We start from the raw sequence: 20,114 nt of genomic DNA, 5'->3' as shown, positions 1-20,114 counted from the left end.
CCATAATGTTCAAAATTGTAGGAGACAGGAAGAATAAAAGAAAAGCAGGCCCCAGCAAAGGCCACAAAAGAGATTTATAATTATGGATAAACTGGATACTATAAGGCATGAGACGCTTGGAACAAGTCCAGAAGGAACAGTTCATAGTCTTGAAAACAAAATATGATCCTGGGGTTGGAAAACTGACACCAGACTGTTTTTCAATTAGAGTCTCAGAGTCACATGTTTTACGTATCTGGTGGAAATCTATAGATAAGAATATTAGTCTGAGTTACTGATTTGTTATTGATTACTTTTTTTTAGTTGCTCAATGGTTAATGATCACTTTGTTCTTTGGTCCTGAAGGCCACATGAGTTATAGCTTAACTCCCCGCATATTCTTGTCTTAATGGCTGAAAGTATAATAAAGCTAGCTTGGATTCAGTTTTGGCACCTTCACCTTAGAGAGGTATTGGTCCCCTGATCCTCTCTTTTCACTGAATTCTTGTGTCTTCTTTCTCATTCTCTCACCATATCATGCTTTTGGAAACCCTGCTTGTTGAGCCAGTCTCGAAAAAAATACCTTTCAAAATTTCTATTTAATGTTTATTTATCTTATATGTTACTTGGTCTCTTTTTTCTTCTTTCTCCATCACGTATATGGTATACTTTTTTTGTACCTATACAGCTTTATGTATATAAAACATACTGAGGCAAATTATAATTCTGCAAATACAAGAATCTCCTGAGATATGTATAATCTTACAAAATTTTGTATTTCCCAAAATTATGAAAACATAGGGATTTTCAAGATACATGTTTAAGATAATTTAATGAACTTCATGATCCTTTATAAGAGTTCAACATTTCTGAACTGTGTGAAATATAGCCTTTAATGCCTTCAATCTGAAGACCAAATCTGAACATCTTTCTAAACAGTAATGTGGCGTAAGGCATGTGGTTTCAATACATTATTGAAAACCTCAGACCAGTTTTTCTGCCTTGGAGTCAGGATCACTCATTTCCTCAAAAGAATTAATTGTCTATGATTCTTATCATTATTAAAATTTAAAAATTAAATTTAGAAAATACTTTATATGAATTATAAAATTATTTATGTACACAAATAAATAAAAATAAAGTGGCTGGTTTTATATATATACACACACATGCAGATATACATAGGTAAATAGAAAATTCTATCTATGCCTAGACAATATGACTATTAGATTTCATAGCAAATTTCAAAGTAGATATGATCACATATTTCAAAAATTATAAACTGCTGCATATATGCCTTCCACCTAATTTTGTATTGCTACCTTTTAAAAATGTGTTACTAACCCATTTAAATTGGCTGATGTTATTATGGTTCCAGTTGTTTTACTTGCAAACACAATAAGCCTTTTAACTTCAGGACTCGGGAGTTATCAACTTACTGGATTCAGGATCAGAGTTGCCATCCCCTTCAGTGCGGTTGTTGTTTGCAGCATGGTCAAAGTACTCCTCCTGAGGATAGCCAAGGGGCAGGGCATGGGATGTGCTGGAAAGGCTGCCTGCATCATGGTCTCCCAGTCTACCGTCACTGCTGCTTTCTTGAGAGCCTTCTGGTAGGTGAAACGTGACACGCCGCTGGGACTAAAAGGAAGACAGAAAATTACAGGGTTTCAGCTATGATCTGAATAATTCCTTAATGCATCCAATTTAGAAAATGTATTATTTCAGCTGTCTAGTGAAGTCACATTAACATTATCTTGAGTTGTGAACAATTTCAGGCTTTTGTAGACAGTTCTGTCTGTGTTCAAACCTTTTTCACCTGGCAGCAGAATTGCTTTCATTATATTTTTAAACAGGGCTTATCCAGTTACAGGATAAAAGTCAACTTGTTCTAAAGCTAGAGGCTGTCACCCATGTAGAAACTCAAGCACATTGGAAATTTTGATAGTCATTTGAACATGGATTTATTTAATTATAATTTGACAAGATTTCATTTTTTGAACAATAAGCCTGAATGGATATAACAAAATTTCATTGCTGTTTCTGTGAGATTCTGTCTGGCTGAAACAGTAAATAATAATAAAAATTTATTCAATCATGTAGACTTACAAATTAAAATTACAAACCATCTTTTCAAAGAGTCTTAGGGGATATATTTTGATTTGGAATTTATTTAAATTGATTCTACACTCTAAAAATAAAAATAATTACATGGTATGAATAACAGGTGATAATTATAAAAGCAAACTATAGGTAGCATCTCTGATGGTAAATATAGCAGAATATTAAAAACATACACATGCCAACATATAAAGATGAAGCATTTGGTTCATGACATCCAGTAGTGTAATAACTTCACCAGATGTAGCAGTGATTTTGTTTGCAGCATTGCTATATGTAGTAGTTACTCTCCAAAGATAGCCCTGACAATAAACTTCACCTCTTAGCTTTCAAATCCTTATGGAGTCCTCTACCACAATGAATATGGATAAGTCCTATGTAACCAAACTTCCTAGCTTCTGCCTTGCTCTCTCAGAATACTCATTCAAGAAAATCAGCTGAATTGAAAGAAGTCTGACTAATGGGAGACTGCCATACCATGAGGAAGTTCAAGCTGCCCATGTGGAAACAAAGGTTGTAAATAAAATACCCAGAGAGACAAAGCAGCTCCAGCCACTCAAGTTCAGGTGCCAAATATATATATGAAGAATCCATTCTGGACTTTTTAGTTTATGGCCTCATTTGAACCATTCATCCCAGCCATCTCCAGATATTTGAGCCACATGTTTGAGATACCAGTCATTGTGAAGCAGAGATAGCAATCTCTGCTGTGTACCACCTAAATTCCTGACCTAAAAAATGTCAAGTACAACTGGTTTTTGTTTTATGCTCCAAAGATCAGGGGCAATTTGTTATGTAACAATAGATTAACCAAAACATTTAATTACTAGTAGCATGAAAGATGCAATTTAGAGATAATTATTTAAGAAATGTATGCATCTCAAAGGGTACATGTAATCAGGTAGTAGGAATTCCCATGAAGTAATGCATATACTTTCACAAGTTCAGGCTTGATATTCAACCATTTCTTCAGATGCTGATATTGCTATAGACTATAGGCTTGTTCCCTTTTAAAAGTCACACGTTAAAAACTAATTCCCAGCATAATTGCATTTGGAGGTGGGATCTTCGCAAAGTGATTAGGTTATGACGATGAAGCCCTCATTAATGGGATTAGTGTACTTATAAAACCAACCCTAGATACCTCCCTCTCCCCTTCTTCCATGTGAGGATACAGTGAGGTAATTTTGTCAGTCCAGCAAAGCTGCATTTGACTATTCTCTAACAAGCCAAAAGCTCATTTAGTTATAGATTAAACTGCATTTAATTCCAAAAATTATTTATAGTTGTTAACATATTTCAGTTACTTCAAGTAAAATATAAGCATTTATGTTCATAAACCATTTTTAAAAGGCAAGACCTGGAAAAACAGGATTTTAAAAAGCTTGCAACTTTATATTGTAGACATTTATCTACAATTAGTTATTGTATATAATTTAATGTCAAAATAATACTTAAGACATAAATTAAAAAGTCACTGTATATAAAATAAGCCAGTTTAGCATGAGACTAATTTACAGCTAGTGGTGCTAGTGGAAAAGAACCCACGTCCCAATGCAGGAGATGAGAGAGACGTGGGTTTGATCCCTGGGTCAGGAAGATCCCCTGGAAGAAGGCATGGCAACCCACTCCAGTGTTCTTGCCTGGAGAATCCAATGGACTGAGGAGCTTGGTGGTGATTACAGTACATAGGGTCTCAAAGAGTCGGACACAACTGAATCACTTAACATGCATATATCACCATAATTCAGAACTGTTAAGAGATATTTCAATTTTCTATTAAGACTGGGCCATATATTTCAAGTATGTCTTATATTTCAAGTTTTTCATTTAACTTTTAAAAGCATTAGACCTATGTAATATAATTTATAAAGGAAAATAATTACTGCTGACAAAAATAAATGAATCTAGAGCTTTAATATGCATTAGTTAAGCATGGAGTCATAATGTTTAGTCACTAAGTCATGTCCAACTCTTGTGAAACCAGTATTCTAGCCCACCAGGTTTATCTGTCCGTGGAATTTACCAAGCAATAATATAGAGTGGGTTGCCATTTCCTTCTTCAGGAGATCTTCCTAACCCAGGGATTGAACTTAAGTCTCCTTCATTGGTAAGTGGATTATTTACCACTGAGCTACCAGGGAACCCCATGGAGTCATATACCCTAACATAATTAAAAATGTGTCAGCTACAAATTGTCACTTCCCTGTCAACTACAAATTGGCCCTTGCCAAGAGCATTTGTCAAAAAATGAACAACCACCACAAAGGCATTTGACATCTGCCTCTGTGGAGATTGAACCTGTGCTGCTTCAGCTGTGGACCTTCAATACCCCCTGGGTGTAGAGTGAGGCACTCTGTGCTCCAGGAAATCTGGTGGAAGAGGTCTTTAGGTAGTTAGATATTTTCAGGAATTGATTTTATGATCCCAATCCTTGTTGCTGTTGTTGAGTCACTCAGTCATGTCTGACTCTTTACCATCCCATGGACTGTAGCATGCCAGGGTTCCCTGTCCTTCAACATGCCCTGAAGCTTGCTCAAACTCATGTCCATTGAGTTGGTGATGCCATCCAACCATCTCATCCACTGTCATCCCTGTCTCCTCTGCCTTCAATCTTTCCCAGTACCAGGGTCTTTTCTAATGAGTTAGCTCTTCACATCAGATGGCCAAAGCATTGGAGCTTCATCTCAGCATCAGTCCTTCCAATGAATATTCACGACTAATTTCCTTTAGAATTGACTGATTTGATCTCTTTACAGTCCAAGGGACTCTCAGGAGTCTCCTCCAGCACCACAGTGCAAAAGCATCAATTCTTCACTGCTCAGCCTTCATAATGGTCCAACTCTCACATCCATACATGACTTCTGGAAAAACCATAGCTTTGACTAGATGGACCTTTGTCAATAATGTAATGTGTCTGCTTTTTATTATGCTGTCTAGGTTTGTCATAGCTTCCCTTTCAAGGAGCAAGTGCCTTCTAACTTCATGTTTGCAGTCATCATCTGCAGTAATTTTGGAGCCCAAGAAAATAAAACCTGTCACCATTTCCATTGTTTCCACATATATTTGCCATGAAGTGAAGGGACCAGATGCCACGATCTTCATTTGTTGAATGTTGAGATTTAAGCCAGCTTTTCATTCTCCTCTTTCACCTTCACCAAGAGGATCTTTAGTTCCTCTTCAATTTCTACCCTAAGGATGGTGCCATCTGCATATCTGAGGTTATTGATATTTCTCCCAGCAATCTTGATTCCAGCTTGTGCTTTGTCAAGCCCACCAGTTCCCATGATATACTCGGCATACAAGTTAAATAAGCAGAGTCACAATATATAGCCTTGACGTACTCCTTTCCAAATTTTGAACCAGTAGGTTGTACCATGTCTGGTTCTAGGTATTGCTTCTTGACCTGCGTACAGGTTTCACAGCAGGCAGGTAAGGTGGTCTGGTTTTCCCATCACTGTAAGAATTTTCCAGTTTGTTGTGATCCACATTGTGAGGTCAAGAAGCAACATATGCATATCAAGAAGCAACAGTTAGAACTGGACATGGAATAACAGACTGATTCCAAATCAGGAAAGGAGTACATCAAGGCTGTATATTGTCACCCTGCTTGTTTAACTTGTATGCAGAGGACATCATGTGAAATGCCAGACTGGATGAAGCACTAGCTGGAATCAAGATTGCTGGGAGAAATATCAACAACCTCAGATATACAGATGATACCACTCTTATGGCAGAAAGTGAAGAGGAACTAAAGATCCTCTTGATGAATGTGAAAGAGGAGAATTAAAAAGCTGGCTTAAATCTCAACATTCAACAAATGAAGTTCATGGCATCTAGTCCCATCACTTCATGGCAATTAGATGTGGAAACAATGGAAACAGTGACAGACTATTTTGGGGGGCTCCAAAATCACTGCAGATGGTGATTGCAGCCATGAAATTAAAAGATGCTTGCTCCTTGGAAGAAAAGCTATGACAAACCTAGACAGCATATTAAAAAGCAAAGACATTACTTTGCCAACAACAGTCCATCTAGTCAAAGCTATGGTTTTTCCAGTAGTCGTGTATGGATGTGAGGGTTAGATTATAAATAAAGCTGAGCATTGAAAAATTGACACTTTTTGAACTGTGGTGTTGGAGAAGACTCTTGAGAGTTCCTTGGCATGCAAGGAGATCCAATCAATCAATCCTAAAGGAAATCAGTCATGATATTAATTGGAAGGTCTGATACTGAAGCTGAAACTCCAATATTTTGGCCACTTGATGTGAATAACTGACTCACTAGAAAAGACCTTGATGATGGGAAAGATTGAAGACAGGAGGAGAAGGGGACAACAGAGGATAAGATTGTTGGATGGCATCACTGGCTCAATGGACATGAGTCTGAGTATGCTCCAGGAGTTGGTGATGGACAGGGAAGCCTGGGGTGCTGCAGTCCATGGGGTCTCAAAGAGTCAGACATGACTGAGCGACTGAACTCCAAATCCAACATAGCCAAGGGCTTTAGTGTAGTCAGTGATGCAGAAGTACATGCTTTTTTTTCCCAATCCTTGTATCTCTTCAGATCTAAAAACATCAGTAAATTCCTTCATGATGACATCAGCTCCTGGTGACTGCTGAAAAGGTTTTGTAAAATAAGTGCTTGATTTCACTGAACTCCCCCTTCACCAAAATATTATATATTGACCTTCTCCCACTACTTCTTTGGAGCAGTCTCTCAGAGCTTTGAGGTGCTGTCTCCTGGGCTTCAGTACTCATTTGACCCAAATAAAACTTAATTCACAGTTCTCAGATTATGCATCATCTTTTAGTCAAAATTGCCAGTGAATAGAAGGCAAATTTCTATCAAATGATAAAAGTAGAGTTTATATATTACTTCCTGATGTAAGAGAAATATAATTTTGTTTTCTCTTGCTTATCTTCAGAGAAAAAAAGACAATTTAAGTCAAAAAGATATCTCATTCTATGACACCTGTAACTAGTAACTTAACTAAAATCCCTCGCAAAGGAATGCTCTAGAGTGAATCTGTAATTACCCGTGTCAGATACTGATCTCTAGTGCTCTTGATGCTCATAAATTGAATCCCTCTAAGGCTATAGTCCATAACATAGCAATGAGTCAGACACAACTGAACATATGAGGACTGGAAGGGTAAATATAGGGGACTAAATGGGTTGGTACGGACTCCCTTTAGTGAATCCAACTGTTTTTTGCCCCTTCCTGAATGCTCATAAAATGCAAACAGTAGCATCCTGAAATGAAATTTTTATATGTGACACTATTACATATACACCTTTGATATTTCAAACAATCATGTAAATAAACTCCCTTGTCTATATTAATTTTAACCAGTATTGGAATGCCTCAAGTGTAGACCAATATACGTTGTTTTGGTCAATAATGATGCCATGTTATTTTAAAAATAGTCTGAAGTTCAAAAGCATATTGAGGATTTGATTATTTTTCTCTCAGTTCACAGTTACAAAGTTTACAGTCTAAAAGATTTTTTTTTTACTTATTTCTATAATCTGTATAAAGCATTCATATAGCTTTGATTAAATGTGATGTTTTATTTCTTTATTTAGTGAATTCACAAGAGGCTCTTTATTGGCACATGTGTGATTAAGTTGTCCATCTTTGTATTAAATTTTCATGAAATATTTCCTTAAGTGAAATGGTTGAATTTAACTTTTAAAGAATTGTTTTCAAAAAGCTTCTGAAAATTTAGCTTTTAATGGGAAAAGAACAGTTACCTACTTTTTTTCTAGGGTTACTTTAATGATTTCTACTTAAGCTTGCATTTTGCAATTTGTGACACTTCTAGATAGAACTGAACATAAAATAATTATATGAATTTAGAACTTTCCTGTAGCTCAAATGGTAAAGAATCTACCTGTGATGCAGCAGACCAAGGTTCGATCCCTAGGTCAGGAAGATCCTCTGGGAAGGGAATAGCAATCCACTCCAGTATTCTTGCTTGGAGAATTCCATGGACAGAGAAGCCTGGCAGGCTACAGTTCGTGGGGCACAAAGAGTCGGACACGACTGAGCGACTAACACACACAAATTTATGAACCCTTTGTAGTAAATTGTGGCAACTGGGTTTAGCTCATTTGCCCTTTACTTTTTTTTTTATATATAATTTTTAAATTTTTTATTCCTTTATTTCTCATGTGTTCCCCATCCTGAACCCTCCTCCCTCCTCCCTCCCCATACCATCCCTCTGGGTCGTCCCAGTGCACCAGCCCCAAGCATCCAGCATCTTGCATTGAACCTGGACTGGCATCTCGTTTCATACATGACATTTCACATGTTTCAATGCCATTCTCCCAAATCTTCCCACCCTCTCCCTCTCCCACAGAGTCCATAAGCCTGTTCTATGCCCTTTACTTTTTAATGGATGAATCCTTAATCTCTGATGGCACTTTTCTGCTTAGATTTGTAATATAGATAGATGTGTTTAAAATACAGAGGCATTTTTTTTTTCTTATTCAATATATTTAGAAATACTATTTCCGGAAAATCATCCCTTAGGTCTGTCAAAGAAAAGAATAAATAATCCCCCTTTGTCAAGTGTTGACAAAGATTGCTATGCAATATAACAGAGCTATTACATTAATGACCATGTCATAATTTGTCTCTCTGCCACCCTTCTAGGAAGCTGTGTCATTCAAATTAAAACAATCTTTTGACTGCAATCATGACTTTATGGGGTGGAAATAAATATTGTACTATTCATGAATAAATGTCTGTAATGAAAGGCTAATTATTTTTCTGCCAGTAAGAAAAAAATCCAAAGTGCCTCTCCATCTAATCTATAATCTACATGCCTTGCTTTTAGCTTTAATCAATCAAAATTCCAGAATGTATGAAATAATACTGGTGTCACCTAGATGAATCATTTACAGGCAAACTATCAAATTCCCAACATTCTTATGTCGATTATACTTCACGAAGGCATAATTTCATATCAAACATCAGGTGAACATTGTTACATCTTCATAACATGGTGTAAATGGCATTTTAGGAAAGTTAATCTGGCAGCAGAGAGACTGCATACAGATAGGCCACCTTGTGACTCTCATTATTGAACACTTGAGTATCCTGTTCTAGAGGGCTTATCATAATTGCCTGTCAAAGTTTTCAAACTAATCATACAACCTTGCATTCCCCCTGACTCCAATTGTAATATACCATGACCCACTCTACCTTAGATTCACTGCCATCACCAGAACCTAATCATAGATAGGGTTATTATTTTTTAAGGATTACCATATGTAGGGGTGATTTGATTCCCTTATAAAATATTCTTGGTATCAAACTATTTAACATATTTCAAGCTTCTGAGTTCCCATATTCTATAATATTCAACAGCTTAAATCTGGATGTCAGAGGTTGTCTGCATTTTCCCATGGGTCCTGTCTCTTTGCAAAAGAATTTATAATTACTCAATATATTATAAATTTAAATGTGAAAATGTCTTAGTTAGAAATTCAACTTGGAATTTTCACCAACATTACATGGTCAGAACACATATCCCACTTGTAGCTCATAATTCTCAGTGTGAAAAACCCCAGAAGACATAATTTCTAGTAGACACTTACTATTTGACCCTATACTTGTAGTCATAAACCTCCTACTTTTCCAACAAAAGTTGTCTTGCAGGATAGATCAGTTCCTCTGATTATATTTACACTGTTCCATTTCCTAAAATTTGAAAGACCTGTCTCATTTCTCATCTTCCCTTTCATATTGTTTTCCTGAAATTATTACCTTACAAAACTTTTAGTTTTTCAATACCATAACTTATTACCAGCATATGAAGAAAGTTCATGATCTTCTCCAGAATCAGATCTTCTCTTAGCTCCATTTTGTCATGAATTTTTTATGACGTTTGCTTTTTTTAAAATTTATTTTACTTATTTAATTTTTTGGCAAATGGGTCAGACTTTCATTTGATGGTTAGAAGACTACATGGAATTTCATGAGGGCATCTGCCCTTGAGTCATGATTCATTTCAACTCAATCAAAATGGAAATAATCCATTTGTACATAGGTACCATGAAAAACTGTTAAATTGGCAATTGGTGGAGTTTTGTGAGTTTAAATTTACAAATGTTTCAGAAGCTACAATTGTGTGACTAACAATGAAAATACCAATGGAACACAACTGAAACCTAATATGATTTGAAACTGTCATGTGTATAAAAATTAAGACCAGGTATGAAAGTTGAAATATGATCACTGCAATGGTGTCACAGACAAAACCCAAGTATCGATTTTTAAAAATAGATGCAATATCTCTAATTTATTTTTGGTGCTAACCTCATGTAGATTTAGCAACTTACACTTAAATATATAAATCATTATAGGACATTCATTATCCAAAAGCTGCATTCTGGTTACCTCAAGCTATTCAAAAACCAGTTATGCCAGGAAGTAAGAAAGAAAACAAAAAGCATGTGCTAAAACATTTAACACTAAGTTACTGCTCAGAATCATATTTACTTTACTCTGTTTTCATATTTAACTTTAACATATTTTATTATTTGATTCCTCAGCTCAGAATGTAATAGAATTCTTGGTAGCTGCTGGAAATAAAAATATTGACAAAAGGAGAAATTCCCATCAATTATTACTATACCCATCTTCTGTACATATATAGAATAAGTGTGATTCATGTACATGACAAACCTTCCAGTGTTCTAAATATAGCTAATCATCATGTGCTAATATTCCTATTCCATGCTAAATTCTCCAACTTAGTTTGGTATCTATAGAGAAGCAGATTTTTTCTCCTTGGCAAATTAATTATTTTCAGCTGATCATTTTCTAAGAAACAGCAGATATGGGAAAAACTCTGAAAACCAAGTAGCAGTTACCCTTTTATAGGAAATATTTACATTTGTAGGGAAAACATCCATTTGTAAGGGCATCTCCCTCCTGTACCTGGAAAAGAAAGATAACTAAATCCTTAGACATGCTTACTAATGCAGAGTTCAATGACTGAATGAGATGGGAACACAAGACCACCTTACCTCTCTCCTAGAAACGTGTATGCAGGTCAGGAAGCAAGAGCTGGAGAATCAGACACGGAACAACGGACTGGTTCAAAATTGGGAAAGAAAAAAAAAAAATTGGGAAAGGAGTATATCTGGCTGTATATTGTCACCTTGCTTATTTAACTTACATGCAGAGAGCATCATTCGAAATGCCAGGCTGGATGAAGCACAAGCTGGAATCAAAATTGCCAGGAGAAATATCAATAACCTCAGATATGCAGATGATACAACTTGAATGGCAGAAAGCAAAGAAGAACTAAAAGAGACTCTTGATAAGAGTGAAAGAGAAGAGTGAAAAAGCTGGCTTACACCTCAGCATTAAAAATCAAAGATCATGGCATCTGGTCCCATCACTTCATGAAAAATAGATGAGGAAAAAGTGGAAACAGTGACAGATTTAATTTTCTTGGGCTCCGAAATCAATGTGGATGGTGACTTAGCCATGAAATTAAAAGACACTTGCTCCTTGGAAGAAAAACTCTGACAAATCTAGATAGCTTATTAAAAAGCAGACATCATTTTACTGACAAAGGTCCATATAGACAAAGCTATATTTAGAAACTTTCTTTTTTAAATCTCTTTTTAAAAATTTTGTGATGCCATGATTTTATGAAGAAATCACATCTAACTTTTTTTTTCCCAGTGGTTTAATTTTAACAGCAAAAAAAAATATTATAATTACAAGATGGTTACTGATAATTCATTTTGATAGCCCTTTGGAAAATAGTTTATTTTCATACACACTTTGCTGCTGCTGCTGCTGCTAATTCACTTCACTCATGTCCGACTCTGTGCGACCTCATAGACGGCAGCCCACAAGGCTCCCCTGTCCCTGGGATTCTCTAGGCAAGAACACAGAAGTGGGTTGCCATTTCCTTCTCCAATGCATGAAAGTGAAAAGTGAAAATGAAGTCGCTCAGTCGTGTCCAACTCTTAGAGACCCCATGAACTGCAGCCTACCAGGCTCCTCCATCCATGGGATTTTCCAGGCAAGAGTACTGGAGTGGGTTGCCATTAAATATGGATAAATAAGATCTGAATCACTGTGTATACATAGTGATATGAAGTATCATTGTAAACATCCCATTTAATTAAATTCCAAAAGCATTTGTTAAATGTCAACAATGTAATAGATACTGTGCTAAGTACAAGGGACAGAAACATTAATAAAATATAGTTTCTGATCATCAAATCTTTATAGAAGTCCACACTTCATGGTGAAGTTGCTCAGATACAGTTTTTATACTTGAAAAAACTCATATCCAGATGATGAATCATTGAACTTTCTATTATTCTCAAATAAGCCTACAAAATGTTAAATTTCCCAGAGAATTATTCTTCAAACAAGTTAAATCAATTATCAAATAAGAAAGATAATATAACATGAATTTTGCACACCTAATAGACATTTCTGAAAGTAGAAGAAAAAAGAACTTCTCATTGATACTCTAAAGTGTTAGTTAATGCCTTTCTTATTGTTAAAATGTTAGAATTAAATATCTAGACAAAGTGAATGTTCTCTGGGACAAAAGGGATAAACAATCTTTGGACAAAAGAGAAAGATTAAGATAAATGTCCTGTGTTATGGAAATCTGAGGCAGTAAATCTCAGGGTTTGTTTGAAGTAGGGGAAATGGATAATATATGACTTACAAATAAATTGATTGGTAATAATATTCAGAAATCTAGAATTTGGTACATGTATTTTTAAAACAATTGAGTTTACTGGATTTTTAAAATTTATACAATAGAAAGAGTGAAGAAAATGTACAGTCTGTTGAGGAAGAAATTGTTAGGAAGTCAGTGTAAGACTCTGAGACTTCAGTATTGTTTTCAATAAAGATCTCACCCCATTAACCTAAAACTATACACTTTGTCCCGAATTCCTGGAATGTGTCCTTTGTCTGATAAATTATCAGTGTTCAAATCCAGGAAAGGGCAGTAATTAGTTTCTTTTTCATATGCCTGAGGGAAAAACAACTGGTGAACATTAATCTTTAATCCACACATTTGGTCCATTTTAAAATGACCAGGGGATGTGAAAAATTATGGGGACTTAATCCGAGGATCAAGAGAAGCCATAAAATGTTAAGTTAAACATTGTGACCTTTAGACTGATTGGTTAAAAATACTTAAGGACAGGATCCAACCAAAAATTTACAGATCGATACTAGTAAAGATATAAACTGCTGTAAGTCCCACCATTTGGGGAACACTGTACCCACTCTTGGAGAAGACAATGACACCCCACTCCAGTACTCTTGCCTGGAAAATCCCATGGATGGAGGAGCCTGGTAGGCTGCAGTCCATGGGGTCTCTAAGAGTTGGACACGATTGAGCGACTTCACTTTCAATTTTCACTTTCATGCATTGAAGAAGGAAATGGCAACCCACTCCAGTGTTCTTGCCTGGAGAATCCCAGGGATGGAGGAACCTGGTGGGCTGCCCTCTCTGGGGTCGCACAGAGTCGGACACAACTGAAGCGGCTTAGCAGCAGCAGCAGCAGCTACCTCCTCTCAGTATCTATGCTGAGAGCTTTGTACTTTTCTTTCCTCTAATTAAACTTAAAAGCTTCTGCACAACAAAGGAAACTATAAGCAAGGTGAAAAGACAGCCTTCAGAATGGGAGAAAATAGTAACAAATGAAGCAACTGACATACGACTAATCTCAGAAATATACAGGCAACTCCTACAGCTCAATTCCAGACCCAATCAAAAAATGGGCTAAAGAACTAAATAGACATTTTTCCAAAGAATACATACAGATGGCTAAGAAACACATGAAAAGATGCTCAACATCACTCATTATCAGAGAAATGAAAATCAAAACCACTATAAGGTACCATTTCACGCCAGTTCGAATGGCTGCAATCCAAAAGTCTTCAAGCAGTAAATGCTGGAGAGGGTGTGGAGAAAAGGGAACCCTCTTACACTGTTGGTGGGAATGCAAACTAGTACAGCCACTATGGAGAACAGTGAGGAGATTCCTTAAAAAACTGGAAATAGAACTGCCTTATGATCCGGCAATCCCACTGCTGGGCATATACACCGAGGAAATCAGAATTGAGAGAGACATGTGTACCCCAATGTTCATCGCAGCACTCTTTATAATAGCAAGGACATGGAAGCAACCTAGATGTCCATAAGCAGATGAATGGATAAGAAAGCTGTGGTACATATACACAATGGAGTATTATTCAGCCATTAAAAAGAATGCATTTGAATCAGTTCTAATGAGGTGGATGAAACTGGAGCCTATTAGACAGAGTGAAGTAAGCCAAAAAGAAAAACACCAATATAGTATACTAATGCATATATATGGAATTTAGAAAGATGATAACAATAACCCTGTGTACGAGACAGCAAAAGAGACACTGATGTATAGAACAGTCTTTTGGACTCTGGGAGAAGGAGAGGGTGGAATGATTTAGGAGAATTGCATTGAAACATGTATAATATCATATATGAAACAAGTCGCCAGTCCAGGTTCGATGCACGATACTGGATGCTTGGGGCTGGGGCACTGGGATGACCCAGAGGGATGGTACGGGGAGGCAGGAGGGAGGAGGGTTCAGGATGGGGAACACGTTCATACCTGTGGCAGATTCATGTTGATATATGGCAAAACCAAACAATATTGTAAAGTTAAAAAATAAAATTAAAAATAAATAAATTAAAAAAGCAAAGCCAAAAAAATAAATAAATAAATAAACCCCATTTGCTTGCTACCATAAGTGTTTGAATGTTTGTGAAATTCATTCTTCGAATCTCCAAACAAGAACTTATATTCTCATTTCCTGTGATACATTTCAGAAGAAAAATATGCAAATATAAAATTCAGGCTTTGAAAATCCAATTGATGCAATAAATTTTCACATATTGAGGTATGGGGAACACATTCTGGCTTATTCATAACTTGAATTTTATGGTAACTAAAACTGCCTGCTTGTGGCCTATTACAAGTACATGACACATCTGCTTTAATCTTTGAAGAAAAGAATGCATTTAAAAATCATTATATGAATAAACTCAAACTGAGTTCCCCCCCCATAGTAGAATTAAATTTGTGTAATTTAAACCAATATTTCTCTATACTTGATCTAAGAATAGTGGCGGTAGTAGTGGTGGTAGTGATTGACAAGATCAAATAAATATTCAGAATCAGTCTCAAGTGTCATGGTCTAGAAATTTGCCTTTTTACTTGAACCCTTCATGACTCTTCTGTTCCCTAAACTTTGAGTGTCACTGGCTATGGATAAATTATTAAAAATTATATTATTTTCAGCTAATTGAAAAAATATAAGGGAGAAAAATGCCGCACATTTAGATGTCATTACAATTTTAAAATTTATATCATAACTGAATATTCTTTAACTAGATGAATCAAAACAGTTATTGAATACTTAATCGTTATTTTGGTCACATGAAAACACATAATATAAATATATCAAGAAACGTAAGTCCATACAAGCTATAAGAATCAGAAGTTCATACAGTTGTATCTAATTCCTTCAAAAATCTAGTCTCTTAAGATTAATTCAAATATCTCTTAGTGTATCTCACTTCTAAAATAGTTGTGCCCACTGAAACTTATGCCTTCATGACATAGACACAAGATGCACATTAGGGTAAACTGAAGAACAAATCTATATGTAATGTGCTTCTATTATATTAACAAGAAATGGAAATCATTATACCAGTAAGGTTTTACACCATTTCAAGAGTAGTTTCTTTTTCTTTTTTTTAATATAAATTTATTTTAATTGGAGGCTAATTACTTTACAATATTGTATTGGTTTTGCCATACATCAATATGAATCCACCACGGGTGTACACGTGTTACACATCCTGAAAACCCCCTCCCACCTCCCTCCCCATACCATCCCTCTGGGTCATCCCAGTGCACCAGCCCAGAGCATTCTTCTTCAAAACTCTTTCTGTACTTATAGATTGTATATTGATTATTTATGTTGAAAGTTTAACAGGATAGATAAATATTACCTTGGTAAAGCTGATAGCAGGTAGAATTTATTTTTATAAATAAATGCAAGTGGCAACTGCTTCACCAAAAGGAAAAAAGTTTTATTTCAAAGCACATACACACACACATGTGCACACATCCTTAGGATTTGTATGTTTTATATTAATTTTTTAGGTTATCTTGCATCATAATAGAAACTAATGAAAATCCATTGTCAAGTAACTGATTAATACTATGAAATATGGTTTCTTTAAAAAGATTATCATGTTGAGAATTAAATTGAGATTCATGTTAATGCATGGCAGAAATCAGCACAATGTTGTAAAGCAATATCTTGATATATATTTTTTTAGAACCTTCCCTTAAATTTCCTAAATAGATATTCATAACATTCCTAGGATTTCAGAACACCAGAACAAAATCCAATAAATATTTTGGGTCCATACTTTTTTTTTTTTTAAAGATTCTTAATTATCCTTGGCCTTAATTATTAGTAATAATTGAATTTAACCTAGCAAATACATATTTGAAAAAAAATTCCTGAAAATATAATAGTAAAACAAATTATAAAATGTTCATGTAATCAACCTAATTCATATTTTCTCTTTAACCACAATATATCAGCTTAAAATAATCTCACATGCTATTTTTAATAATACCATCTGGTTGTTCTAAATTACCACTGCTCTCTCATTCTCATATGATACTGACTGAAAATAGGAAATCATCTGATATTAGAGAATTTTTTCTTTTTAAATTTGTGATGAGATAAAAAGAGAGGGAATCAGGACAATAATGAGATGTGTACTACAGGAATATTAAAGAGCTGAGTGAGAAATTATGTACAGAATATTTTAAATATAAATTTAAGTAAGTTTGCAACGATCATATTTTAACTTAAAATTTCTTCCATGATTTAACTAAATGGAATAGAAATCTCTTGAGTCTCACTGCATTTACAAGCCATTTCTTATGCAGTATCATAAGAAAAACCAGGTTGTTCTCAGTTCTATCCATGATTAAAATCAAAATTTTCCTGACTTGTTTTGTCATTCTCTAGCTTTATTCAAACTGAGTAACTTTTCTGCACAGCATTAATTAAGACATAATTCAATTATAGTTTAATAATGTTTTAATTATAAAAATTTGAAATTAAAATTACATTTAAATTTTCAAAAAATTATTAAAGATTTTTTACAATCCTATTAGTTTTTTTTTTAAAAAACTTTCACTTTCACTTTTCACTTTCATGCATTGGAGAAGGAAATGGCAACCCACTCCAGTGTTCTTGCCAGGAGAATCCCAGGGACAGGGAAGCCTGGTGGGCTGCCGTCTATGGGGTCACACAGAGTTGGACACGACTGACGTGACTTAGCAGCAGCAGCAACAAATACTACTGATATATGTTTGAGTTTATTTCTGAATTGTCAATGGTCTATTTCTCTGTTTTCTTTCCAGTATCATATTGTTTTGATAAATACAACTTTATAGTATACCTTGAAATCAGAAAGTACTGCTTTGTTCTCAAGATTTCTTTGGCTATTTTGAGTCTTTTGTGGTTCAGTATAGATTTTAGAGATGTCACTTCTACTTCTCTAAAAAGTGGGGTGTGGGGGCAGAGGATGAAATGGTTAGACAGCATCACTGACTCAAAGGATGTGAATTTGAGCAAACTCCAGGAGATAGTGGAAGACAGGTGTGCTGCAGTTCATGGGGTTGCAGAGTCTGACAAGACTTTGTGAGTGAACAACAGAATGCCCTCAGAATCTAGGAATTCCATTGAATCTACAGATGGCTTTTGGTAGTACTGACATTTTAACAACATTAATTCTTCGCATCTATGAACAAGGGATACCTTTCTGGTATTTGTGTATTTTTCCAGTTATTTCATCAATGTCTTCTAGTTTTCAGAGTAGAGAACTTTCACTACCTAAGCTAAATTTATGTCTGAGTATTTTGTTATTTTGGTGCTTTTGTATATACAATGGATTTATTTCTCTTTCAGAAAATTCATCATTTGTGTATAGAAAAGTTACTGACTTTTGTACATTAGTTTCCTATCTTACAATTTTACTGAATTCATTGATTAGATCTAATTATTTTTTTTTACTAAATCTTTAGGAACTTGTAAATATAAAATCATGTCATCTGCAAAAGAGATGACTTTACCTGTTCCTTTGCAATTCATATCTCTTGTATTTCTTGTTCTTGCCTGATAGGTCTAGCTAGGACTTCTAGTACTTTGTTGAATGGAGGTAGAGAATGTGTACCCTTGTCTTGCTCCTGATCTTAGTTGACTAGCTTTCAACCTTCCACTATTAAGTATGATGTTAGTGGTCAGTTTGTCATATTTAGCCATTATTATGTTGAGATATGCTTCTTCTATGATATATTTGGTGAGTTTTTTAATCATGAATAGATTCTAATTATGCAATATGCTTTTTATACATATATTGAGATGATCATATGATTATTTTATTCTAGCAATGTGATATATCATATTGATTCATTTGAATATGTTGAATCATCTTTGAATCCCAGAGATAAATCACACGTGATCATAGTGAATTCTCAACTTAATATGCTGAAGAATTGATTTGTTAGTATTTTATTGAGACTTCTGCATCTATGCCTATTCCCTGGTGGCTCAGAGGTTAAAGCGTCTACCTGCAATGCAGGAGACGTGGGTTCAATCCCCGGGTCGGGAAGATCCCCTGGAGAAGGAAATGGCAACCCACTCCAGTATTCTTGCCTGGAGAATCCCATGGGCGGAGGAGCCTGGCGGGCTACAGTCCATGGGGTCACAAAGAGTCAGACACGACTGAACGACTTCACTTCACTTCACTTCACTTCTGCATCTATATTGCTCAGAGATATTAGCCTATAGTTCTCTTTTCTAGTAGTGTCCTTTTCTGGCTTTGACATTAGGATAATGCTTGCCTCTAAAATGAATTTGAGAGTGCTCCCTCCTCTTCATTTTTTTAGAAGAGTTTGAGAGGGATTGGTGTTAACTTTTTTAAGTGTTTGATAAAATTCACCAATGAAGTAATCTGCCCCTGGGTTTTTCTTCACTTGTATATTTGATTATTTATTTATTCTCTTTACCATTTTTAGATTTTCTATTTCTTCCTGATTCAGTCTTGATCAACTGTTTCTTGGAGAAGGCAATGACAATCTACTCCAGTACTCTTGCCTGGAGAATTCCATGGATGGAGGAGCCTGGTAGGCTACAGTCCATGGGGTCACCAAGAGTTGGACACGACTGAGCGACTTCACTTTTATGCATTGGAGAAGGAAAAGGCAACCCACTCCAGTATTCTTGCCTGGAGAAACCCAGGGACAGAAGAGCCTGTTGGGCTGCCGTCTATGGGGTCGCACAGAGTTGGACACGACTGACGCAATTTAGCAAGCAAGCAAAGTGTTTCTGAGAAATTTTACTTTTCTTTGAAGTTGTACAGTTTGTTGGCATAGAGTTGATTATTGTAATCTCTTATGATCATTTGTTATTCTGTAGTTTCAGTTATAATGTCTCCTTTTTCATTTATAATTCTTTTCTGTTCACTGTGTCCCATAATTCCCATAGGCTTCACTCCTTTTCATTCTTTTTTGCTTTTGGCCCCTCTGTCAGGTAATTTCTAATGTCCTGTCTCCAGGCTGTTGACTTTTTCTTCTGCATGGTCAAGTCTACCTTTGAAACTCTCTATTGAATTCTTCATTTTAGTTATTGTATTTTTTAGTATCAGAATTTCATTTTTGTATGTTTTCTATTTCCTTGTTGAGCCTCTCATTTTCTTCACGCATTGTTTTCCTAAGTTTATTTGGTTGTCTGCCTGTAGTTTCTTGTAGCTCACTAAACATCCTTTAGAGGTTTATTCTGAATTATTTGCCTGTTCATTTTCATTTCCATTGGGTCAGTTATTGGAAGTTTATTAGTTTCTTTTGGTGGTATTATATTTTTTGTTATCCTTGATT

At 35.4% G+C, this 20,114-nt stretch overlaps 1 protein-coding gene across 1 annotated transcript in view; it reads right to left on the bottom strand.

The window, feature by feature from the left end:
• Window positions 1-5,384, bottom strand: part of LOC102266995 (protocadherin-11 X-linked-like) — a 312,028-nt gene extending 306,644 nt beyond the window's left edge. The window contains exons 1-2 of the mRNA XM_070366571.1: window positions 5,250-5,384; window positions 1,419-1,617 (exon numbers count right to left, since the gene is read on the bottom strand). Coding sequence (XP_070222672.1) covers window positions 1,419-1,617; window positions 5,250-5,384 — 334 coding nt within the window. The remainder of the gene's footprint in view (window positions 1-1,418; window positions 1,618-5,249) is intronic.
• Window positions 5,385-20,114: the final 14,730 nt, after the last annotated feature.

The sequence above is a fragment of the Bos mutus genome, chromosome X, assembly GCF_027580195.1.
Source record: "Bos mutus isolate GX-2022 chromosome X, NWIPB_WYAK_1.1, whole genome shotgun sequence".
In the NCBI taxonomy this organism is placed as follows: Eukaryota; Metazoa; Chordata; class Mammalia; order Artiodactyla; family Bovidae; genus Bos; species Bos mutus.
Note: the sequence above shows the minus strand (reverse complement) of the source record. Positions and strands in the feature narration are given on the sequence as shown.